At 46.4% G+C, this 25,837-nt stretch overlaps 1 protein-coding gene across 1 annotated transcript in view; it reads left to right on the forward strand.

Annotated features, from left to right (window-relative positions):
* PLPP4 (phospholipid phosphatase 4) overlaps positions 1-25,837 on the forward strand; it is a 147,057-nt gene that overhangs the window by 43,597 nt on the left and 77,623 nt on the right. The window contains 1 exon segment of the mRNA NM_001206550.1: positions 19,777-19,885. Coding sequence (NP_001193479.1) covers positions 19,777-19,885 — 109 coding nt within the window.

Genomic DNA, 25,837 nt, shown 5'->3' on the forward strand with positions numbered 1-25,837 from the left:
TGCCTTGCTGTACTGCAAGTGAATGGATGAATAAGTGAGGGCATTTCTGTCTTATCTGTTAAGAAGTAACAACAGTGGAGGGCAAGTAACTTTCCTAGAATTACAGAGTCATCAGTGGTGGAGTCCAAGCTAGCAGCTCTTTGGCTTCCTAGTCCAGCGAGCTGCTCACTATTGCCAGGCTATATCTGTACCACCTAGTCAGGCCCTAGGCCCTCCCACCACCCTCTACTGAGCTGAGTTGTCATCTACAGCCCACCTGTGGCCCCATGTACTTGCCCGTGTTTCCAAGGTGGGGGCCATGAAAAGAGCCCAGGATTATGGTTAGAAGATCTGAGTTTGGGTTCCAGGTTGGCTGAATGACCTTGGGTAGGTCAAGAAGCCTCTCTGGCCTCAGTTTCTCTCTCTGGAAAATGGGGATAATAGGGCCTGCTTTTTCTACTTGTGAGGAGTGATCGAGAGAAGGTGTAAGATGCACCTAGCAGGCTGCTGGCTGGTAAGAAGCACTGAGAAAGGGGTCCATGGATGCTCCCTCCCCACCTCAATTCGCTTTCTCCCTTCTCCTCTTCCTCCCTTTCTCCCTCCTGATGTCTCTGCAGACAGCATCTCATTTACCAAGGGAAGAAGGAACCATTCAGGCAGCCCGTGACATCTCACAGCCAGTTCTCAGTGGTCCTGGACTGGGGTGGTTCTATTACTTGGCACAGATGAGGAGGAGAGCAAGGTCTGTACTCTGACCTTTCAGCCCAGAATTGGTGGTGATGATGGTGCTGGTGGGAAACAGATAAATATGCAAGTTCCATGGATCGATTAGTCCTAACATACCACTCAGCAGATGAGCACTCTGAAAAGCCCAGCTTCCTGAAGAGAGAGGGTCTCATCGTCTGCAGGGGAGCTGACTTCATAGAGTGGGTCCGAGAGGTCCTAGAGTTGCTTAAATGCCCCCCTGTTGGGGGCCAGAGTGAGGTACTCTGCCTGTGGCAAAGGTCATGAGGAAGGAGGCTCGACATACGCAAAGGCGGGATCGAGCCTCAGGAGTCCCCCTGGAACTCCTCGAGCATCTACCCCCATAACCAGAGCCTGCCTACTTTACTACTTTGTGCTCTCACCTACACCTCTGACTTTACGGGGGGCTGTCCCCCACCACCTCTTTTGGAGAAGGAGTTAACCTAGAGCTCCAGTTAATAAAAACTCCTGGGCGTGACAAGAGTGTTTTAACCTACAAACTCCTCTGAAGGTTCTCTAGCCTGCCTGACAGGCTTGTCCGGCCTCATGTGATTGCTCACAGCCTCCCAACTGTGAGAGGCATGAGATGCTTTAAACCTTCTAAAAACAGGTTCCTTAGAAAAGTTAGAAAACTATTAGTATAAGTATAATGGGCTAATTAGAAATTGTATTGGTGAAGGGTTTTTCATTTGTTGAGCCAATGTTTGTTGCTAAGACTCCACATCCCCTGCCCTTACACACATTAATGAATATATAGAAGAAATAAGTATTAACCTTTGATATTAATCACGTTAGACCTTAGGCTAAGTAAATTCTTTCCTTAACTAAAACCCACTATACCCTCACCCTATAGGAATGTAACTTTATTTGGGTGGTGTCTGTTTTAAGAATAATCACCCCTGGAGAAATAAGTGTCCTGGTTGACTGACCGCTGTCACAAGGAGAGGGTCATAAATTGTCAGCAGGCCCCCCTGGCCAGAAGATGATGTAACACCCCTAAGACCTCTGTATACATTTGTATGAAGCACCTGACTTTGATAAAAGTCAGGACTGCTGACCCCACATGACTTTTGCATAACATCTCAGTGTATAAAAGTAGACCATGGAAAATAAAGAATTGGGATCAGTTTCTCGAAATACTGGTCTCCCCATGTCGCTTTCTCTCTCTCTCTCTCACTCTGGCTGAGTCTCCATCTGGAGCGTGGAACCCGCCATGCTTACTAATTATGCCTGGGCTTCTAAGATCCAACCGGGGAGGTCTCAGTGTCGCCTCTCCTTCTGGAGAACGGAAGGACGCTTGTGGCCTACGTAAGTGGTGCAAGCTTCTTGTCTTGAAGTTTTATTGGTCTCCCACGTAAACCAAGCTACTCAGCCTCTTTTCTCCACTGAATTTTCCTACTGAGCTATCCTCATCCTATTACCCTTTATATCTTTGATAAAATATTTAAATAAATAGGTCGCCGATGCCGTCCCCGCTTTGAATACTCTGGATCAGCCGGGGCTGGACCCCGGCACCCCCCACTCTCAGACTAACCAGCAACCTGCCAGTGGTCTCCCTCCACAAGAGGGAGCACAGATGCCACACACACAGCCAGAATGGGGGGTCACAAACAGATGGGTGGACAGGACCCTGGACAGGACTCTGCTTGCCCAGCTCCTCCAACTCCCTGTTGCCCTGCAGGGATGCAGGCCCCAGGTTGCCAGACCAAATTCTTCAGTGGAAGCCAGAAATACAGACTTTGTTGCAACACCTCCTGGCTTTAAATATTGGCTACAAATCATACATTAAAAAAAAAAAATCAGTCTTAAGGATGACCAGCTGCCAGCCTCTGACTTAAGATTCTATGTGGTGGAGGATTGATCTGTATTGAAACAGCTGGACTTATTTGTTAAGTCAGCAAATATTTGCTTGTTTTTATTGAGGTATAGTTGATTTATAATTTTACGTTAGTTTCCAGTATACAGCACAGTGATTCAATATTTTTGTAGATGGTCTTCCATTTAAAGTTATTGCAAAATAAAGGCTATACTTCCTGTGCTGTACAATATGTCCTTGTAGCTTATTTATTTTATACATAATGTCAGTAGCTTGTGCCTCTTAATCCTCCACCGCATCCTGCCCCTCCCACTTCCATCTTCCCATTGGTAACCACCAGTGTGTTCTCTATATCTATCAGCCTCTTTCTGTTTAGTTTTATATATTCTTTTGTTTTCTTTTTTAGATTCCACATATAAGTGATAACGTACAATATTAGTCTTTCTCTGTTTGACTTGTTTTACTAGGCACAATACCCTCTAGGTCCAACCACATTGTTGCAAATGGCAAGATTACATTCTTTTTGATGGCCGAGTAATATTCCATTGTATCCCACATCCTCTTTATCTATTCATTTGTTGCTGGACACTTAGGTTGCTTCCACATCTTGGCTATTGTAAATAAAGCTGAACACTGGGGTTCATGGATCTTTTTGAATGATTGCTTTCATTTCCTCTGGATGTTATTCAGATGTGGAAGTGCTGGGTCATATAGTGGTTCTGTTTTGTTTTTTTGAGGATGCTCCATCCTGTTTTTCATAGTGGCCTCACCAATTTACAGTCCTACCAACAGTATACTAGGGCTCCCTTTTCTGCATATCCTTGCCAAGATTTGTTATTTGCAGACTTTTTGATGATAGCCTTTCTGACAGTTTTGAGGTTATATCTCATTGTGTTTTGGTTCTCCTTTCTCTGATGATTTGTGATTTTGAGTATCTTTTCATATGTATTTTGACCATATCCTGTTGATGTATCTTCTTTGCAAAAATATCTACTCAGATCTTATACCCATTTTTAGTCATTATTTTTATATTGAGTTGTATGAGCTATCTGTATATTTTGGATATTATCCTCTCATCGTTCATCTCATTTGCAAATATTTTCTCTCATTCAGTAGGTTGTCTTTTTGTTTTGTTGATGGTTTCCTTTGCTCAGCAAATATTTTGGGGGCATCTACTACATACCAGGTGCTGTTCTAAGATGTGTGAATGCAGCTCTCATTAAATATAGACAGGAATCTTGGGTTCCTCTTGGAGCTGCCGTTCCACTGTGGCCCTTACATTCTGCCTTGTGCCTGCTGTATCTTTGAAGTTGTGATGATGACCTGGTTATCTTCATCCCTTCTTAGGAAGATTTTGATTGAACCACATCCCAACCACAGAGCCCAGTCATACCAACTGGCAACCATGGCTTGGTTCTTGATTTGGATACTGGCCATTGTCGGGGCCACAGACACCAGCATAGGCGTGTCTCCAGTCATCCAAGGTCAAGCCCACATCCATAAGCCTGTGTCTCAATGTGACTCTGTGCTGAGGAGCTTGGGGTTTGCAGGGCACATGGCCACAAAAACACTTAGTGATGCTTACCATCAGCAACAAACTTTGGGGGCAAAAATAAGGACTGATCTGCTTAAATGCCATAGACCTGGCTATTCCTGTTCTCAATTCTGCCCTGGGCCCTACTCTCAACCTCTCACCTGATCACAGCTGTCCCTAACCCTGAGCCTTTAGATTGGTGGCTTTTCCATCTCATTCATTAGCCTCCTCTCACCTGCCAGCCCCACTGAAGATCATTTTAGGAGAACGTGACCTGATACCTCCCCTGGGGAAAATAGGTCATGGAGAGAAAGGTCAGGGGCTTAGTCCAGGTGAAAACTTGGCAGATTTCTGCAAAGGACTGGAGTAAGAAAGGCCTAGTACTGTCCTTTGCTACTGCTGACACCAGGGAAAATCAAATGAGGATCTAAGGGGGGAAAAAGATCACAAAGACATGTCGCAGTCTCCTGTTTAGAAATAAGAGCTCTCTGGTTGGTGTAGTTAATTAAAATTATAGCTCAGAAGCCTGCCTTCAAATTAAGTACTATCTTCACTGTGTTTTGCCCTGAGTGTTGAGGGGCATTTCTTCTGCCCCAGTTCTTTGCTCAGTGATGAGTCCCAGGATCTTGCTGTGACTGGGTCTGGGAATGGGTATATAGAATGTTCCAGAGTACTTTAAGCTCTGGTAAGTGCCTAAAGAGTCCTAATTAACCTAGGAATGAATGGTTCACTGGGCATTGTAGTGTCAAAGATTAATTGGAGACTGAGGTCTCTTAGCAAAGAAATGTACGCTTTTCTCCCTCTTTTCTTACTAGTTTTTTTGTTGTTGTTGTTGTTGTTGTTGGAGTGGCTTTTGTTTGCTTCTGGTTCAGATCCAGCACAGTGTTCTCTGCACCAAACATCATTTCCCACTGGGAAGTATGTCTGGCCCAGAGAATGTTCAGTCCTACAGGGGTCAGTGTTGTTGACGCTGTTGGGAGAGTAGGGCCCTGTGCTGGGGTGGGGTCTGGGCTCCAAAGTCCTGGCAGCCAGGTTTCCCCGAGTCCCAAGTTTAGTGGCCTGGCTCTGCCCCTAGTCACCGGCCACTGCTGGGCTCACTTCCACAGGCTCCTTATTACTCTACTTATCAGGCACCTACTTGCCAAGGCAGCATCTGAGCCAGGGAGAGTGCTTCTCATCACCCCAGACTCTGGAGCACCTTTAACCTGAGGGTTTCCAGGTAGGTCCAGGTGTGTGGGTTTTTGAAGGCTGTTCGTTTTGTGAATGACCAGATGACCTCTTTTCATTTCTGTCTTCTTTCTGATTTTTTCATTACTCTTCCCATTGTCACGCTTTACTGAAATCCAATCAAAGCTAATAATACTTTCCAAGGGTATCAGCTGCTTTGGCTGATAAGATACTTAATTTTGTTAAGTGTCTTTATAGCCAGTGAATGAAATCATTAGGAAAAACCAAAAATAAAACCGCTTTTGTTGTGGAATTTTACAACACTTGCCTCCAGTTATCAGCACTTTTATTTATTGTTTCCCGCCACTGTCCTCCTTGTTCAGTCTTTTTATGGAGTATTTTAGAGTAAATTTCAAATATTGCATGACATCACATCTAAATTCTTCAAAAGGTAACTTTAACCAGTGAGAATGAAAACAAAAACAAGCCTTTTAATTGCCCACTCCCCCGCAAGCCACAATACTGTTTGTAACACCCAATAAAATTAACATTAATTTCTTCATATCAGGATCCAAATACAGTCCACACATGGTTACTTGGTGTGCAGATATTTTAGGAATGACTTTTTAATTTAGAATTTTTCAGTGAGTAGTATGTCCTTGCTGGTTGTTGAGTGCTTCCTGTGGGCCCTGATGATGATCCCAGATTCTCACTATGTCCAGCAGGGTGTTCTACCCATTTTACAGATGCGGAAGGGAGTATAGCAGTTTGCCCCAGGTCATGAAGCCCGGACTGGACCGGATGTGTTAGTTTTTGCAGCTTGAGTTTATGGAGCCCAGGGTTTTCTGTTTAGGTCAGGCCATGAAAGCATTTTCTTTCTTCTGTTGCCTCCTTCCAAAGGGAAGGCCTCCTCTGTAGAAATGTTTGAAAATAATTGCTCTGAATGTTTGGACTTCTGGGGTGATCCATATGGTTTCTGAACATTATGCTTCTGCAAAACAAGTTTCCATTTATGCCTGTGCTCCAGCGCGGGCGTGTCCGAATGTGCTCTGCTTTTCCTCTGAAGCAGAAGTGGTTTTGAATATGCCTCTACTATTCGAAATGACTTCTGGGGGGAGATGACAACTGAGCAGAGTAGCCTGGTCTTATGCTGAGTCCATGCTAAGTCCTCACATCCATTCCTCATCACGGCCCTCCAGGCAGGTGGCATGGTTATCTCCACTCTCAGAGGAGGCAGCAAGGCTCAGAGAGATGTCACTAGCCCAAGGTCATAGCTAAAAAGTGGCAAGGGTAGAAAATAGGTTTTCACTCCGCAGCTCTGGATGCTTCCATCGCACTTTCATGGTCACACTACCTTCTACGCTATTTCCCCCACTCCGGGTCCTGCACTGGGACCTCGCTGTGCCAGTGTTCATCCAGAAAATTTCAAGTATTCAGAAAAATGGGAAGAGCCAAATGATTCACCATATACTCTACCTAGATTAAGCAATTTGTGTTTTATCCTATGTGCTTTATCTCTGTATTTATGTGTTTATTTATACACTTTTCTGATCTGAAAGCAGGCTGCTGACATGTCATGATCCTAAACACCCTAAATGTTTAAGCTGCTTTCCCCCAAATATTCTACATTTCTTCTCTATTGAAGGAAATTATAATATTTCCTTACAGTCATCTCATATCCAGCTCATTGTCTAGTTCCAAAATTTCCTGCTGCCAAGTCACTTCAGTCGTGTCCGACTCTGTGTGACCCCATAGACGGCAGCCCACCAGGCTCCCCCCTCCCTGGGACTCTCCAGGCAAGAACACTGGAGTGGGTTGCCATTTCCTTCTCCAATGCATGAAAGTGAAAAGTGAAAGTGAAGTCGCTCAGTTTTGTCCGACTCTGTGCAACCCCACGGACTGCAGCCTACCAGGCTCCTCCATCCATGGGATTTTCCAGGCAAGAGTACTGGAGTGGGGTGCCATTGCCTTCTCCAAAAATTTCCTGAGTCATCCTCAAAGTTTCTTTTTTATAAGTTAAAAAAAAAAACAAACTTTTTTTTTGACCCAAGATCCAGTCAGCACACAGTGGTTACATTTGGTTCTTATGTCTTCAGATTCTTATAATGTGGAATATTGCAACTTTGTTTCTGGAGTTGTCTTTTCCTCTGCCCCTGTATTTTGACAAGCTGGAAGTTGAGTCCAAAATCCTCATTAAGTTCAGAGTATACACCTTTGGAAGAATGCTTCATGGGGATGCCATACACTCCATATAACCATATGTCAGGGATCTGCAGGGGACTGTGGTCCTAGCTTTGGTGACCACAGGTTGGGTGTGCAGGTTAGTGCCATTTTTCAAAAGAAAAAAAAAAAAGAAAGAAAAAAAGCTGAAGAAGAGTCGGTGTGAGCAGAGCATCTTTGAGCCCGTGGCTTTGCCTTTTCCGTGCAGCCTGTTCCTGGTTCTCTGTCTTCCTTCCTGGGCTCTAGATGGATGAGAACACCTCCAGACTTGACCCATATATTTCCAGTGTCCCAGCACTCACCCCTGGGCTTTCCTGGTAGCTCAGCTGGTAAAGGATCCACTTGCAATGCAGGAGACCCCAGTTCAATTCCTGGGAATCGAAGATCCCCTGGAGAAGGGGTAGGATATCCACTCCAGTATTCTTGGGCTTCCCTGGTGGCTCAGATGGTAAAGAAACCACCTACAAGGTGGGAGACCTGGGTTTGATCCCTGGGTTGGGAGGATCCCCTGGAGGAGGGCATGGCAACCCACTCCATTATTCTTGCCTGGAGAATCCCATGGACAGAGGAGCCTGGAGGGCTACAGGAGCTCTGCCAGGCTCCTCTGTCCATGGGATCACAAAGGGTCAGACATGACTGAGCAACTAAGCACAGCACCACTCACCCCATCCCATCCCATCATAATTTAGGAGAGCATAGTGGAGGAATGCATCTTTTAATCACCTCCTGTTTTCCCCCTTGGTCAGGGAGGGATTCCTGCCCTGGAGTTACAGGGATCCCAGCCGTTCATGACAGCCGACACTGGACAGATGAGACTGAAGTAGTTTATTAGTGACAGACTCACAGCCCAGGGAAGCAGGACGCTGAATGTCACATAGGCTGGCCAGGGGCATAGCAAACCATGGGCAACGGGAGGCAGGCTTTGTACTATCAAGGGGCTCTAGTGCCCCCTGGTTCCCACAGGAGGATGTGGTTGACTTGTTAGAATAAGTCCATGGGCCGGCATTTCTTGGGACTGAAACCTGCTCTTTGGGGATTGGCAGGTACTATACCTAGTCTCCTTGATAAGGGGGTTTGTTAGGTTGAAGGAGCTGAGTGGAAGGGGAACTTGTGGTTAGGACATGAGAAGCCTTTGTGGTTTCAGATGTCAAGGGAGGATGTGATATTGGACCTTAGTTTTTGGCTTTTCACTGCAGTACAGCACACACCTCCAGTACACTCTCTCCACGCACGCACTGCCCCCCACAGCAGTTCATCTTACGGTATGACCTCACCAGTAATACCAGCCCTCTGAGGTAGGTGCTGCCACCAGCACCACTTTATATATGAGGAAACTGAGGCCTGGGAGGTGAAATGCCTTGACCAAGGTCCCGCAGCTGGAGGGGGTGATTGAAACGCTCACCCAGGCTGCCCTCCGGGGTCTGTGTCCACTTGATTGAAAAAGACATGAGATCTAGAGTGGAGAAAGGGGGACATGAATCCAGGCTCTGCCTCAGGTGGGCAGTTACACTTGCTGAAGCCCCAGGCTCTCCATTTATCGCAAGCTCATTACGGAGCAAGGGGGACCATCGCAAGAGGGTGGTGGTGACTCCAGGAGCTGTTTCTTGCCTGGTCCATGGCTGGTCTCCTGGATGCAATTCTTCCTCCATCCAGGTGAAGGGCAGGTAGCTTTGATTAAGTCAATTGCTGCTAGGGAACCTGCTTTTCTGAAGGACGGGGAGGAGGGAAGTCGAAGCATCTTCTTCCATTTCTCTTTTTACCTCCTTCCTGGTGTGTTATTTTTTCTCTTTCACAACAAACAGCAAATTGCTCCTTACAAAGATTTGATCTCAGTTGTTCACACTGAGAGAATTGAGACTGACATCCTGCATTTCCCAAGAGTGAGGCTGTATTTCTAATTGTGGAAATGTTTATCTCTTATTAAAATAATTGCAGATGCCATTACATTGGTGAGAATTGTGTGTGCATGGGCATGTGTGTGTGCACATGTCCATGTTCCTTGATCTCTTTAGAATTCCAGAATGTGCCAAGGAGGACATGGAAGAGTGGACTTCCATCCGTGGACTGCACAGATAGAACTGTGCAGATTTAGGCAAGACCTCCTATGTCTTACAACCTTAGTTATAAGGTTATAACTAATGGGAATCTCTAAAATGGGAATAACAGTAATTTCAACCTCCTACGATTCTTATGAAGGTTAAACAAAGTAATGTTGGAAAACACCAAATAAAGCACTTGGCAGAAGACAGCTCCGAATGTGATAACTAGTTACTATTATTATACTTGTTAGACTTGTTGTGGGGATGGCCCAGCTCCCCTATCCAGGGTAAAGCCTGTCTGGTGGCAGGTCTCTGGTTTACTGCCTCACAGAAATAATCCATCAATATGTTCTCTCAATGGGCTGTCCCCAGGACTAATGGAAAATCTGAAACACCTCCTCCCTGCCAGTGGAACTGCCTGCCTGTTCTGCTGACCATTTGTAAGTGTTTCCCCTCTTGCCTGAGTGACGCTCACTGGAGAGGAAAAGTCAATAGTCCAATTAAGAAACATGCTCTGCTTTCTGCTCTTGCCTGGAAAGCTTTATCATGTGTCTTGTTTTTTCCTCCTTCGGATCTCACAAGGTTCAAAAGTGACTTTCTGGGCCATTGTTTGCTCGAAGAATGGCTAAAGGATGTGGTTGGTAGTTGTTGGCATTCATCTGTCCTGTCTCATCTCCTTCCCACAACATGAAACCTCACTGTCCCGGGTGGGGCAGAAACGGAGAGGGGAAGACTTCTTAGACCCAGTGGTCATGTCAGCCATCAGCATCATTCTTGTCCACGTTTGCAAGAACAGCAGCCAATCAAATCAGGTTTGACTAAGCCCTTTAGTGCCCCAGGCACTGTGCCATATTCTAATATTTCTTCTTGCTAATGATAGCAGTATTATTACTGCCCTGCCCTGGCCATCCTGGGAAGCGAGGAAGGAGATCGGAAATCTCAGAGAGGTTAAGTGACTTTTTTCAAGTCACCCAGCTGGCAAATGCCAAATCAGTGATTTAAACCAAGTTTAAGGATCTAAGTTCATATTTCCATATAATCTTGTGTTATTTATATTTGGGGGAAAGGATGTCGACCTCTGAGTCTAGTATGTGGCAGAAATATTAACTTATCTTGAAAAAAAGCATATTAAGGAACATGAGTTAAATGTCATTGACAAATCTATGGAATCTCTTAGAAGATTATAGGGAGATCCTAGGGCTTTGAGAACTTAACTTTGAGTCAGAAAAGGCCCAGAGGACAGTAGCATCATAGTCCCTTGTTCAGGGACTTGTTCCTGCTACTGTGATGTCAAGATTGGCCATTTCTCTGGGTTCCCAGCTTTGGGCTGAATCTCTTGCCATATTCAGCAAGTGGACAGTAATAGAGTCACACCCTGGGGTGGTGAGATTTTGTGTGGTCAGAGTTCTAACACCTGTAACTAAAGGCCTTGACATCTCATTCCCCAGTCAGGTGGAGCTTAGCATCCCTTGACCGTAGTCTCCACAAGAGTGTGATCATATGTGTTTCATACACCAGGGTTCATAGGACAGTATCTGGTACATCACAGACACTCAGTAAATTTTTGTTGAATGAATAAACAACAGGCAAAGGCGGAAGTTGATTGTCTGGCCCCTGCTGTGCCCCTTCCTGTGTAAGCAGACTGTATCCTAGGCTGCTTAAGGGCAGGTGAGCTATGAAAACAGGACTAGCCAACAGAGAGAATGTGTCTGTGCATGTGTATGTGTGTTTGTGAGCGTGTGTGAGTGTGGTATGTATCTGTCATACTGTAAATGCTACCCTAGCTGGCCCTGGTCTGGGGATCCTCTGATGGGCAAGGTGATGTTTTTATTTGCTGCTAATATTTTTTTATTAAAACATAAAAATGTTTCCTCCACCTCATTAGAACTGATTCAAATGTATTCTTTTTAATGGCTGAGTAATACTCCATTGTATATATGTACCACAGCTTTCTTATCCATTTGTCTGCTGATGGACCACTACAATATTATAAAGTAATTAGCCTCCAATTAAAATAAATAAATTAAAAAAACATAAAAATGTTTTTATTTTCCTGGAGAGACCCTCAGGATACAGTGTGAGACACTGGAATTGCGTCCTTTTCTCTGGGTGAGGGTTTGGGGACCACGGAAGGCTGACAGGCCATGTGTCTGCGATTTGGCGAGGAGCAGTGACTGGTCACCTACCTGAGGGGAAAAGGGAAACATTAGGATGTTTTTGTCTGCTTGGCTTTATTTCTCCTTTAGCTTTCTGCCTGCTCTTCACTCTGTCAACATCCAATCTCCTTCTGCCTCTTTTCTATTTCAGTTAGTTTTGGTAAGGTCTTCCTGTGTCTTAGAAACTTTCTTGCTTCTGCTCACTAAAGTTCTGTGTTGGTGTGTGTGTGTATGTGTGTGGTTGTGGTTGTGTGTGTGTGTGTATGAGATATGTAGATAAGCTCTGGTCTAAGGAGGATTAAAGCATCTATGCTATGCATTGACTCGTGGTTCAGATGGTAAAGAATCTGCCTACAATGCAGGAGACCCGGGCTTGATCCCTGGGTTGGGAAGATCCCATAGAGAAGGGAATGGCTACCTGCTCCAGTATCCTTGCCTAGAGAATTCCATGGGCAGAGGAGCCTGGCAGGGCACAGTCCATGGGGTTGCAGTGAATTGGACACGACTGAGAGACTAACACTGATACTAAAAAGTTAGAAGAACATCTTTGAATTTTCTTTTTGTCTGTTTTCCAAATTCTTCTGTATCATCAGAGAACTAAGAAGAAGATGACTGCTGCTGCTGCTGCTGCTGAGTCGCATCAGTTGTGTCCGACTCTGTGCAACCCCAGAGACGGCAGCCCACCAGGCTCCCCCGTCCCTGGGATTCTCCAGGCAAGAACACCGGAGTGGGTTGCCATTTCCTTCTCTAATGCATGAAAGTGAGAAGTGAAAGTGAAGTCGCTCAGTCCTGTCAGACTCTTAGCGACCCCATGGACTGTAGCCTACCAGGCTCCTCCATCCATGGGATTTTCCAGGCAAGAGGACTGGAGTGGGGAGAAGATGAGTAGCACTGCCTAAACTTTGCAGGGAGAAATTAAGAGAAGGCTAGATTAAGATAATTGTCCAATTCGAAGGAGCTTGTCTTGGATCAAAATCCCACAGCAAGTTACCTGACTTTGGACAGTTTTCATTTTCAGGAGAGAACATTATTCATTTCATATTTCCCTAGTAGCTCAGTTGGTAAAGACTTTGCCTGCAGTGCAGGAGACCTAGGCTCAATCCCTGGGTCAGAAAGATCCCCTGGAGAAGAAAATGGCTACCCACTCCAATGTTCTTGCCTGAAAATCCTATGGACAGAGGAGCCTGGGGGACTGCAGTCCATGGGTCACAAGAGCTGGACACAACTTAGTGACTCAACCAAGACCACCTATAATAGAAACTTCATGCTTTTCACATCAGAACATGTTGACCTATATAGCTTAGTCATTATATTTTAGTTTCAAATCACTGTTAAGGGCAATGATGTTTTTGATAATAGTTAAGATTCAGTATTCTTAGAAAGGAATGATGCTAAAGCTGAAATTTCAGTACTTTGGCCACCTCATGCGAAGAGTTGACTCATTGGAAAAGACTCTGATGCTGGGAGGGATTGGGGGCAGGAGGAAGAGGGGATGACAGAGGATGAGATGGCTGATTGGCATCACTGACTCGATGGACGTGAGTCTGAGTGAACTCTGGGAGTTGGTGATGAACAGGGAGGCCTGGTGTGCTGCGATTCATGGGATCGCAAAGAGTCAGACACGACTGAGTGACTGAACTGAACTGAACTGAAGATTCAGTGACTGCATTTGATGGGGGGAGAAGTCAGTTATTTTGAGACTAGACTGGTCCTGGATGCTGAATCAGAGTTGATCAGTACCAATGCAGAAACATTGCTTTCATACCTATGGGATCTCATTAACTCATACTTTTTCTTTGAAATGATTAATACACGGTATTTCTGACTTGTTAGATTTACATCCATCCTTGTCTCATAGCTCTTGCTCTTCCTTTCTGTTTACTTTTGGTCATTGAGTCTGATGAAGTCTTTGAAGTCCCCTCCACACTTAAGCCTGTCTGGATTTAAAATGGATAAATGGGGCATTTAGCCACAGAATTGGGGTACCAATTGTCACACCAAGACTCTTTCTTCGTGAGTCTCTGAGGTGATGCAGAAATGCCATTCACAGAGGGGATAGTTTTGATTCTTAGCCTCAGAGTATGAGGAACTCTGCATTGGTGGATCTGTCAGACCCTTTCTGGGCATTGAGATGTTTTTCTTTGCATTATATTTATTGGAAATAAAAGTAAGCGAAGTGCGTTTACATACCTCCCAGTGGCCAAAGAGTTGCTCCTCTTCCTTCAGTGTTTTCTTCAAAATGCAAGGACATCGGTCATTATACTGGCCTGGGGTGTGCTGGGATTATCAGCACAGTCAAGTCATTATGATGCTGATGCTGGCAGGAGGTCCTAAGACCCGTGGGGCTATTTCTTCTGTAGTGAATGGCCTCCGATTGCTCTGCTTTTGAGTTATCATTTTTGCTTTTCATCTTTTTTCTGCCTCTTCTGTGGTGCAAGTGGTGCTGGAGATAATGGTAGGGGCTTCACAAAGCGAATTTCCATTATCTGTGGACATGATCCAACTGACTCTGTATTATGAAGAAGGCTTGTGCATCCCGCCTCCTCTCCTTCTATCCTCCCATATTGCAAGGAATGGTCTTGTTGACCTCACAGAGAAGGCCGGCCTCTGCCCAGAGGCTAAAGCATTAAGGTAGAATTTAATAGCTTGCTTTTAACATTTACCAACAATTTATAAAAGGAATGCCAATCCCATAACTCAGCAGTGACAACAGGTTTCTTCTAGAATAAACTCATTGCAGTTTACAAAGTCTGAAGAAAAGTCACAGTGCAAGTGGAGAGCACATCAAGCAAAACTGGCCCCCTTGGTTCTTTTTTCACCCCCCACCTTGGTTCTTAAATGGCTGAAGTTGGGAAGCATGGGCTTTCCCCAAGAACTCTGTCTGTACCACTATAGCGCTCACAGCAAGCTTGTGAAAAATGAAGATTCTGAGTCAGCAGATCTGGGCTGGGGCCCAAGTTTCTGCATTTTAAAAATATAATTTATTTCTTTTTGGCTGTGCTGGGTGTTAGTTGCTACATGGGCTTTTCTGTAGTTGAGACAAGCAGGGGCTACTCTCTAGTTGCGGTGCATGGTGAGTGGGCTTCTCATCGCAGTGGCTTCTCTTTTTGCAGAGGACGGCTCTAGGGTGTGATGCTAGGGCTTCAGTAGTTACAGTTCCCTGGCTGTCGAACACTGGCTCAGTAGTTGTAGCATACGGGCTTAGTTGCTCTGCAACATGTAGGATATTCCCGGACCAGGGATCAAACCCATGCCTCCTGCATTGGCAGGTGGACTCCTTACCACCGAGCCACCAGGGAAGTCCAGTTTCTGTATTTTTAACAGCTCCGTCCGAGGTGATGCTGACATGGTGGCCTCTTGTGACTCTAGGTTTGGTCCACAGACCAGCAGCATCAGCATCCTCAGGGAGCTTGCTGGAGATGCCAGCCCTGGACCTGCTGTATCAGCAGTCCCCAAGAGCTCTCCGGGCGCATTCTTGTTTGGGAAGCCCTGACCGTCCACGCTGCTGGGGGGCCAAGGGGAGGTCCTCAGTGCATAGTGAGCTCTGCTGAGCAGGCAGTTGGATCCCATGCCTGAATTCCTCCCCGGGAAGCAAGGTTCCATTTCCTGCTTTCCAACCCATTTTACAAAGAGTTCCTGGAAGGATGTTTCCAGGCCTGGCATGCCCTCTCTTGGGGGCACCCTTTCACATTTCTAGAACTTTCCATTCTACTGCATGCCCACCTCTGCTCCCGTCTGCATTTTGGAACTCACGTCCTCTGTGTAGCTGCCTCACTGGATTCTCGGAGGCAGACGCCAGTGGCTGGTGTGCGGGGAGAAGGGACATCTATCTTTCCTGGTGTGCTGCTCCCAGAGGATACAGTTTCCTCGACAGATGTGTTCTGGCTGCAGCCACTCAGGGTGGGGTGAGGAGTCGTGTGAAAGGATGGGTGCACGAGGCTTTAAAAAATTGCCATGGGGATAGTGTCCCCTGGGCAACAGACGAGATGAGGAAGGACTGGGCTCAGTGGTGTGCGAGCTCCTTGGCTCTGTGGCCAGCTGTGTGCAGAGGAAATGGAGATCGGAGTTCTGGGGTCTCTGAGAGTAGGGGCTGCAAGACCATTATAACAATGACAGCCTACGGGTGACAGATTGTATTTGAAAGGTGGCTGCAGCCCTGTATCTCATCTTACCTGCTTTTCCATAATGGGATTCTGCTACACCACTGCCAAGAGGTGGAGTCAGTCCCCCTGTCTTGTATTGGGGCTGACCTTCTGTCACCCAGTGATGCTACAGGACTTCGGAGGCTGGGTCAGAAAAGCCATTCAGCTTCTGCCTGGACCTCCTGAGACCTGCATTCCGGAGGAAGCCAGCAACTGTGAAAAATTCAGACCATACTGAGTCTGTCGTGCTGGAGAGACGTGTGCGGTGCTCCAGGTGGCAGCTCCTGGTTGACAGCCAGCACCCATGTAAGGGACTATCCTGAGGTCCAGCCTGGTCAAACCTTCAGACGCAGCCCCAGCTGATGTCTAACTTCTGTGACCACGTGAAGTGAGCTCTGCCTAGCTGGACCCGTCTCGATTTCCTGGTCCACAAAATCATGAGCAAAAGAAAACGAATGGTTTAAGACATTAAGTTTTGGGGTAATTTGTTATGCATCCAGAGTAATTGGAGTATTCTGGAAGCTTTAAGTTTCATAAGTATATTCTTGAAGTGTTAGTCACTCCATCATGTCTAACTCTTCTATTACCACGTGGACTATAGCCCACCAGGCTCCTCTGTCCATGAAATTTTCCAGGCAAGAACTGGAGTGGGCCACCATGCCCTCCTCCAGGGGACCTCTGCGGCCCAGGAATCGAACCCAGGTCTCCCACATTGCAGGCAGATTCTTACCATCTGAGCCACCAGGGAAGCCAACTTATTCTCTAAAATAACTTGCAAATAAAATTCTTTTTACTTAGTTATATTTAAAATGCTTTTAAAATACCCAAGTGCAGTGAGTAGGTTGTTGCAAAATGAAATCCACTCCTCACCTCCCCCCTGCCGAAAGAAAGCCTGAAAACTGTCTAGAGAACAGTTTTTTACTAGAAAACTATCTAGTAAAAATTTGCAGTTGGAGGCTAGAGTAAAATGATAGAGTGACAAAATGCTGGTTTCTGTTTGTGCTCTGTTAGGCACTTTATATTTGTTCATTTAAGTTTCATTTCCACTCTGTAAAGTGTGCCCATTTTACAGATGGGTGGACTGAGGCTCAGAGATGTTAATAAATTCACTAAGAGCCACACAGCAGGGGCTGGGATTTGAACATGGATGAGACTGACTCCAGTGCCTGTCCTTCAGCAGATGGAAGAATTGTTAATGTAGAGAGCTAAATTTCTAAGTCTCCTCTTCTTGTGGACAAGGGTTCTGGGAATCTTGAAGAATTTTCTTGTTTAGTGCCGGGCCCTTCAGAATCACCTGGGGAATATTTTAAAATTCACGTACCAGGCCCAGTCCATACCAAGGCTATAGGTCTGGGGTAGGGTGTCTCCAAAAGTTCTAACCCTTCTTCATTTGTCACCTCTGACCTAAGCCAACCTCTCATGTTGTAGGGGGCTTCCCAAGCGGCACTAATGATAAAGAACCCACCTGTCAATGCAGGAGATGTAAGAGACAGGATTCAGTCGCTGGATTGGGAAGATCCCCTGGAGAAGGGAATGGCAACCCGCTCCAGTATTGTTACCTGGGAAATTCCATGGACAGAGGAGCCTGGTGGGCTGCAGTCTATGGGGTTGCAAAGAATCGTTCATGACTGAAGCGACTTAGCATGCACGCACTCACGCACCCAGGTTGCAGGTGAGGACATTGAGGCCCAGTGAGAAGTGGGTTGTTCTGAGGCCAGAGCAGCTTAATGGTGGAGCTCGGGAAGAAAGCAGGTTTCCCAGCACCCAGATGGCATGCACCCTTGTGTCTTGGAGGAGGCTTGGAGGGCTGTTAGCAGAAATTACTTTACACATCAATGCAGGGGTCTCAGGGCATTGCAATAAGATCCTATAGTAGATATGCTCTGGGCTGAGTGCTGAGTGAAACAGTCAGGGGCCAGCACCACTTTCTTCTTGAAATTTCTTAAATACACAGACAGAAGGACAGAGTTTTACAACGTGAGAAACCTCAGTTGTGGGGAGAGAGAGGGGAGGAGAGGAACAGAGAGAGACAGAGAGAGGGAGGAACATGGATATAGAGACACAAAAGACAGATTGCATTTTAGGTCTCGTTTAGATATAGACATGATGGAATTCAGTGTGAGGCTGATTAGACAGAGGGTATTTTTTTTTAACAGTAGCAGCTGTTCAAAGTCTGGAACAGACAGTAGATTCTGCAGTCACTGGAGAGTCACTGAGATTCCATCCTGCTGGACTCTGAGGACATAGCCCTGGAGAGTGACTCCAATCTCCCTACCCTCCCAATGTAGCTGGGCATACAGACTAATGATCATGCAAAGCCCCAAATCTAGGGTAGAAACCAAGACTCTCAGACTGCTGACTCTGTCCCAGGGCTGGAATGGTTTTAAGATGACCCACCATCTAGGTTTTTTCTGAGATTGGGGGTTTTCCTGGGATATAGGACTTACAGTGCTAAATCCAGGAGTGAAAGTGAAAGTCACTAAGTCATGTCCAACTCTTTGCGACCCCATGGACTATACAGTCCACGGAATTCTCCAGGCCAGAATACTGGAGTGGGTAGTCTTTCTCTTCTCCAGGGGATCTTCCCAACCAATCCAGGGATCGAACCCAGGTCTCACTCATTGCAGGTGGATTCTTTACCAGCTGAGCCACCAGGGAAGCCCAAGAATACTGGAGTGGGTAGCCTATCTCTTCTCCAGGGGATCTTCCCGACCAAGGAATCGAACTGGGGTCTCCTGCATTGCAGGCGGATTCTTTACCAACTGAGCTATGAGGGAATTCTGCCCATGAGAGTCCTGGGCAAACCGGGACTGTTGGTCACCTGGCTGGTCTCCTAGATGAGACGACTGCTGACCTCCAACTCCCATCCCCCAACTCCCCTCCTCCTCATCTTGGCAATGGTACCCCATTTCCTGAAAGCCCAAGCCGGAGCCCTTGGAATCAGCTCTGCCAGTCACCCCTGCCCCTGCCTGTGTATGTTCTTCCATTTTCTGCCCTGCCTTTTGCTTCTCTCTGCCGGCATCTCTTGTTGGGACAGCTGTCCTCACCTCCTCACTGTCTCTGCCTCCCTCCTCTGTTCTGCTCCAATGCCCGTCTTCACCACTGTTCATTTCATTCCATGCTTTTCTGCCAAATTCCTCCTTGGTTCAAAAGCCAGATTCCTCAGTCTGGCACACAAGCCCTGACTCACCCAGACACATCTGAAGCCACTCTGAACTGGATTCACCAGTTGGAGAACTGGGCTGGAGAGCTGGGAGGGGGCTCAAGGGCTGAAAGCTGGCTAAACTGTTGTTCTTCCCCACAGGTTTTCTCTTGGTGGTGATTCTTTTCATCCACCTGGGTTTTGCGGGTTCCCAGGGTGAGAGAGGGGTCGGGAGGCGGAGGCTTAGAGCTTTCTGGTTCTTTGACAGCAGTCCCCCATCCCCCTCCCGCTTCCTTCATTCTTTCCTCTCCTCTGCTGTCTCTCGTGTCCCAGCCTTCTCCTTTCTGGAAGCTTCTTTCTCTCGCTCTGCCCCCTGGTGGTGGTGATGGTGGAGGGGCGCTATCTGGAGTAACGTAGAGGAGGAACTCCGTGGGTTCTTTTCTCTGGTCCTGCCCGCTGCTCCATCACCTTTCCTCCAACTCAAGTCCATTTTGTCCCCAGAGATGGCTGCTGGCCTGGCCTTGCCCCAGTCTGAGCCACCATTCTGGACCTCAACTCCCAGTTCCCTTTGGATCCCCGAGTTCTTAGGGTCTTTGTGTGTCCGCCTCTCAGCTCTTCTCTTATGCCCGCCGTTGGTCCTTGCAGGCTGGAGGTGAAAAAAGACCCTACAGTCCTGGTGATTCTTCCATCTTTCCCCCATTGGAGCTGCCTGAGAACCATCAGCTGGGCAGCCTGTCCTTCCCTCCCCAGGGACCAGTTCGTCCACTCTGAGCTCTTGCGTAAGCCGCCTCCTCCCTGGTGCTCAGCCCTCATGCCTCTTTCTTTGTTTTGTTTCAGTTTTACAGAGTTTTTGGATCCCTTCCAGAGAGTCATCCAGCCAGAAGAGATCTGGCTCTATAAGAATCCTCTGGTGCAGTCAGACAACATCCCCACCCGCCTCATGTTTGTAAGTACCGGTGATTTCATGGTTGATGGGACCACTCCCCCGAGTGTGAGCCACATGGGTTTTCACTTCTGTTTTTCCACCCCATGCTGATGACGGCAAGCAGCCTGAAGAACAGAGGCAAGTGGCCCGACAAATTAAAATTCAATTCCAGATCAGGAGGGTTCGCTGCTTGGTCATGTGAGAAGCAATTGCCTGAGGCTTTGGAAAAGAAGAGCCATGCTTACTTGAGCTAAACCTGAACTCTTTGCAAATACTTAGAGTAGAATAAGATGAGCAACTAGTGAACAGAGTTGTCTGTTCCATCTTCTTTTAAAGCAGACCTTGATTTAGCCATCCTCAGACACCATTAAGCTGCTCTGTTAACCGCTTTTCTGGGTTTGGCTGGTCAGTTAACCGGTGATGAGACCACTGTGTATGACTCAACTCTGGATAGTGTCTCTGATCCTAGGATAAATGGGCTAACACCCAAATAATTGGTGGGTATATTGGGACTATTTTTACCTCTTCATTCTGCTCCATGTTGATTACAACCTTTTACACTTTCCTTACTATGGGTTTTCCTGGTGGCTCGGGTGGTAAAGAATCCACCTGCAAAGCACAAGCCCCGGGTTTGATCCCTGGGTCGAGAAGATCCCCTGAAGAAGGGAATGGCAACTCCAGTACTCTTGCCTGCAGAATCCTATGGACAGAGGAGCCTGGCGGGCTATAGCTCATGGCGTTGTATAGAGTGGAACACGACTGAGTGGCTAACATTATTATGTGCTGGTCACTTGCTGAAAGCTTAGGGAGGATTTTCTCATTTAGACTTACCTTGATTGAGGGTGGGAGGAGAAGGGGATGACAGAGGATGAGATGGCTGGATGGCATCACCGACTCAATGGACATGAGTTTGAGTAAACTCCTGGAGTTGGTGATGGACAGGGAGGCCTGGCGTGCTGCAGTCCATGCGGTTACAAAGAGTCAGACATGATTGAGCGACTGAACTGAAATGTTTCCCAGAGCGACTGAACTGAAATGTTTCCCAGTGAGGAAGATGTCATTATTGTCTGAATTTTGCAGTTGCAGACCTGCATCCCAGAGAGATGAGAGAGCTTGCCCCAAACCACACAAGCTAGAGAGTGGGATAGCCCAGATTTGCACCCAAGCAGCCAGATCTGAGCCCTGCTCTCAGCCAGGAGGTTGCCCTGCAGTCTGGAGCTGAGTGTTCAGGACTCCTTGCTAAGGCTCACCAGCTCCTGGAGAATTGTTTTAAGGCCTTTCTGTGGCAGAGGAAATATTGAAGCTTGGTCTTGTTATAGAACAAGAATGTAGCTTTTGGATGTAGCTTGAAGTTTTTGCCCATTGACCGGCCATCACATGTCCTGTCTCTGGGAACTCAGGTGTGTGTTCCAGAGCTTTTATAGAGCACACGAGGGATATTTTTGCACTTTGAAAGAAATCCCTCTGATTTGGGGAGGAAATCTTGTTCATCAGTGACTGGAAAGATCACCAATGTTTATTTCAAAGATGATTGGAAAGATCTTTATGTCTGCAGACATCCCCAAATGTCCAGAACACTACATGAGCATCAGTCTTATTTTTATTGCTTTTTCATAATTACCTTCCTGCTGGAAAATAAACCAGATTTTTGTGAGTATCAGGGAAATTGAATAACGTAGGGTTCTTGTGAGTTGGGCATTGCCTTACATCTGTGTAGTAAAATCAGATTTTTTTTCCATTTCTGTTCCAACTCACATCTTCCATAAATCCTAGAAATAAAGCAACTAGCATGTGCATCACTAGTTTACTCCATGGTTTTAGTAGGAGGAGCTTCTGTTTATCACTTATCCCCATTTTCAAAGATTTCACATTTTGTGTGCTGTAAAACCCAATTTGGAGATGACTGCTCATATGGGATGTTGTGATGAGTCTGTGGCTGTGTCCTAGATTTATGAACAATGGATTGTTTTGAAGTCTAGATACAAATGCCACAAATATCCTGGCTGCAGACACAAATAGGATGGAGCACATTTGCATGTTGGCAGTGGAGGAAAGAAGACAGTAAAGGAGTTATTCAGTGCTGGGATTCTCAGAGAATAGAAGCGGATTCAGCCACAAACACTGATTCATACCCTCTAATCTCCTAATGAAATAAGTTCAACCTTTTGTTTTGTTAATAGTTGTTGATGAATTTCATTCACTTGGTCGCAAGATTTAGTGCGGCTCCATAATAACATAAGGAAAGCAGTAGATACATTTAGAATATGTGCAACGCAAGATGAAAAATGCTTTGTCACCACATAAATTAGATTTGTTCTCCTGGGTTTTATTGAGAGTTTAATGCAAGATATCATTTGTCTGCTTTTGATCTCTACAAACCTTATGGTGTTTCTAAAAGAATGTATAAGAGAACATATTTTCAATGTTTTTTTAAAAATCGCTTGGCTTCCTTAGAAAGCTCCAGTTTCATTATTTAACACATAAATAATCCTGGGGTCTCCTCTATTTTTGTTTAGAATGTTTTACTCTAAAGGCAAACTTGCTAACTTTCTAATAACCAAAGTGTTTTTTAAAGGCAGCTGCTGTGAATCCAGGTTTCTTTGCGAAATCAGTGTTTCTGGAGTTATGCTTATTTGTGTGCATGTCTGTTTTAAAAGAGCTACTTGGTCAAATGTTACAAAAATATTATCAGAAGGTTAGGGAACTAAGTAAGGAGTAAATGGTAACGACATCACCTGGAAGCCCTGCCTGGCATTTTCTCTGTCTTTGGCACCATTAGCTAAGGTGAATGTATCTGTCAACATGAAACTTGGGTGTGGTTGGACCGTGAGATTCCAAGAGCTTGTTTCCCTGGATGCCCCTGGGCTTCTGTGGACCAGAGAGGAAGGCTGAGAACTCTCTTCTCACATACTGGGACTTGACTTTAACATTTGCTGGATATTCCCAGGCTATCAGCCGCTTCCTTATTCAGAAGAGGCCATGCTTCCTTTCTGAACATGTGGAGTGTATCAGCGCATCTTTGAAAGCCTGCTTTTTGGTGTAGAAAGACTACTCGGTATTCGTTATTGCTTTTCAGTTTTCTCTCTGTTGTTGCCTGTAGTGTCTTTGTCCAGAGAACACTTCCAGGGTGAGGAAAGCCACAGGAATTGCAGGTGATGTGAAGTCAAATAAGACTTGACCCCTGAGGGCTCGTGGGGGCAGTGGTACCCTGAAGCAAAGAGGAATCTGAGAAAGAGTGGAGGAGAGGCTCAGGTGCACTTTTAGGGACGTTCATCCCCATCCTCACCATTGTCCTTCTCCTTCTCATCACCGTGGTAGTCACAACAGCAGCTAGCATCTCTTGAATATAGTAACTGTGCTCATCACTTTACAACTAGCATCTCAGTGAATTCTCTCAGAATCCTTTGAGGTTGGCTCTTTTGTGATCCCATCATTTCAGTGGAGAAAATGAAACTGTCATGAGATTAAACAGCTTATCCCAGGTTTACAACCGTCAGTGGCTGGACCAGGGTCTGAACGCCGCCGATCAGAGTGCAGACACTCTTGGAGCCGTTCAGCCATGCTGCCTCCTTGGAGGTGGAAGGGAGGTGGACAGGTGGTGAGTGCAGCCTGTCACACACAGAAGAGCAGGTGTCAAGGAGAAGACACAGTGGAACCAGGCTCTGGGGGCCCCATGAATGGGAGTTTGCTTGGAGTACTGCATGGTGAAGGGGGCAGCGGGAGGCAGGGGTACAGGCAGAGTATGGACTACTTCAAGTTAGTTAATTATTACTTAATTCAACAGAAAGTTATGGAGCACTTTCCTAGAGCCAAGCACGGTGTGTAGTGGAGGTACAGAGCTGAGTAGGTATGGTTTCTAGTCTAGTGGGAACAGAGACATGAACACAAGTCAGACCATTCAGCATCACAGAAAAACCCTCGAAGGACAGGCAAGACTCAGGGAACTGAGGGAAGAGGAGGTGTTGCCCAAATTCTTAACTTAAAAATAGTAGTGTATTACTGGTACTGTGTTGATTTAATAACAGGAGCTTCTATTCTGTGATAGGATGCTTCTAAGGAAGACAAAAATAAAATCAGTTTGCAGGGAGGAGGGAAGGAAAAGAGACCAAGCTGGCTCGTGGTAGTTGAGTTTTTAGACATTTTGACAAGCCTTCGCTCCCAGCTCAGTGACAGGCCGTGATTGTTTGCCCACCGCAGGGCCCTTCCCAGGTGGCCGTGTGTCTTGAGTTGTTAGAAGCGCCGTGCAGTGCACACGCCTTCCTGTCAGATGCCCATGGTTTTGTCTGACAAGCTCTTCTGTGGCTAAAACATCCGAACACCAGGTGCCCGGGCTTCAACCCCCTCGGTGGCTAAAAGTTCTTGGCCACTCATGCCCTTCCCTGGAGACAAGCCTTGTGTCTGGTGTCATGCCTGGTGGATTCCCAGAAGCATCCTGGCAACACAGTGCCTTATATCAGCACCCAGGGGTCACCCATTGTCTGGACTGGGGACGGACGGCATGTCCTGTGTTGCTTTCATTGGTGGATGCACAAGGTATGGCCCTTGTGTTCTCCAGTTCCCACTCCTGGTTGGAGCCACGGGGCTCCCACATGGCGCCCCATCTCCTATTTGGTCAGAACAGTCCAGCTCAGGGTCATCCCCAGCAGGCAGCCTCTGGAACCTTGGAGGGGAAGTCTTCCCAAATCATATTTTCTCTGGGGTTCCAAATCTGTCTAACCTTAGACTATGCCTTCTGGGATTGTCTTATATTAATAGCAGGCTTCTCTGGTGGCTCAGATGGTAAAGTGTCTGCCTGCAATGTGGGAGACCCGGGTTCAATCCCTGGGTCGGGAAGATCCCCTGGAGAAATAAGTGGCTACCCACTCCCATACCCTTACCTGGAAAATCCCATGGATGGAGGAGCCTGGTAGGCTACAGGTCATGGGGTCACAGAGTCAGACACGACTGAACGACTTCACTTTCCTTTCCTTTTATGTTAATAGCATATATGTGCTAAGATACTTAGTTGCTCAGTCTTATCTGACTCTTTGAGACCCCAGGGACTCATGCCCACCAGGCTAATCTGTCCATGGAATTCTCCAGGCAAAAATACTGGAATGGGTAGCCATTCCTTTCTCCATGGAATCTTCCTGACCCAGCGACTGAACCTAGATCTCCTGCATTGCAGGCAGATTCTTTACCATCTGAGCCACCAGAGAAGCCACCAAAAGCATACACATATACGTGTGTGTGTGTTTCTACATATGTTGTTGTTGTTCAATTGCCCAGTCATGTCCAACTCTTTGTGATCCCATGGACCACAGCATGCCAGGCCTCCCTGTCCCTCACATCTCCCAGAGTTTTCCAAGTTCATGTCCATTGCTTCGGTGATGCCATCCAGCCACCTCATCATCTGACACCCTCTTCTCCTTCTGGTCTTAATCTTTCCAGCATCAGGTGACCAAAATACTGGAGTTTCAGCTTCAGCATCAGTCCTTCCAGCAAGTATTCAGGGTTGATTTCCCTTAAGATTGACTGGTTTGATTTCCTTGCTGTCCAAGGGACTCTCAGAAGTCTTCTCTAGCACCACAGTTCGAACGCATGAATTCTTTGGCATTCTACCTTCTTTATGGTCCAACTCTCACAACTGTGCATGATCACTGGGAAGACCATAGCCTTGACTATGTGAACCTTTGTCGGCAGAGTAATGTCTGCTTTTCAACACACTGTCTAGGTTTGTCATAGCTTTCCTGCCAAGAAGCAAACTTCTTCTGATTTCCTGACTGCAGTCACCATCCACAGTGATCTTAGAGTCCAAGAAGAGGAAAGCTATCATTACTTCCACTAGAATGGAGAATCCTCATGGATAAAGGAGCCTGGAGGGCTACAGTCCATGGGGTCACAAAGGGTCAGACACGACTGAGCAGCTAAGCACAGTACACAGCACATCTTCAGTTCACTATTGTTCTCATATTTATGGTTTGACTGTTGGTG

Source organism: Bos taurus, chromosome 26 (assembly GCF_002263795.3).
Source record: "Bos taurus isolate L1 Dominette 01449 registration number 42190680 breed Hereford chromosome 26, ARS-UCD2.0, whole genome shotgun sequence".
NCBI classification, from domain to species: Eukaryota; Metazoa; Chordata; class Mammalia; order Artiodactyla; family Bovidae; genus Bos; species Bos taurus.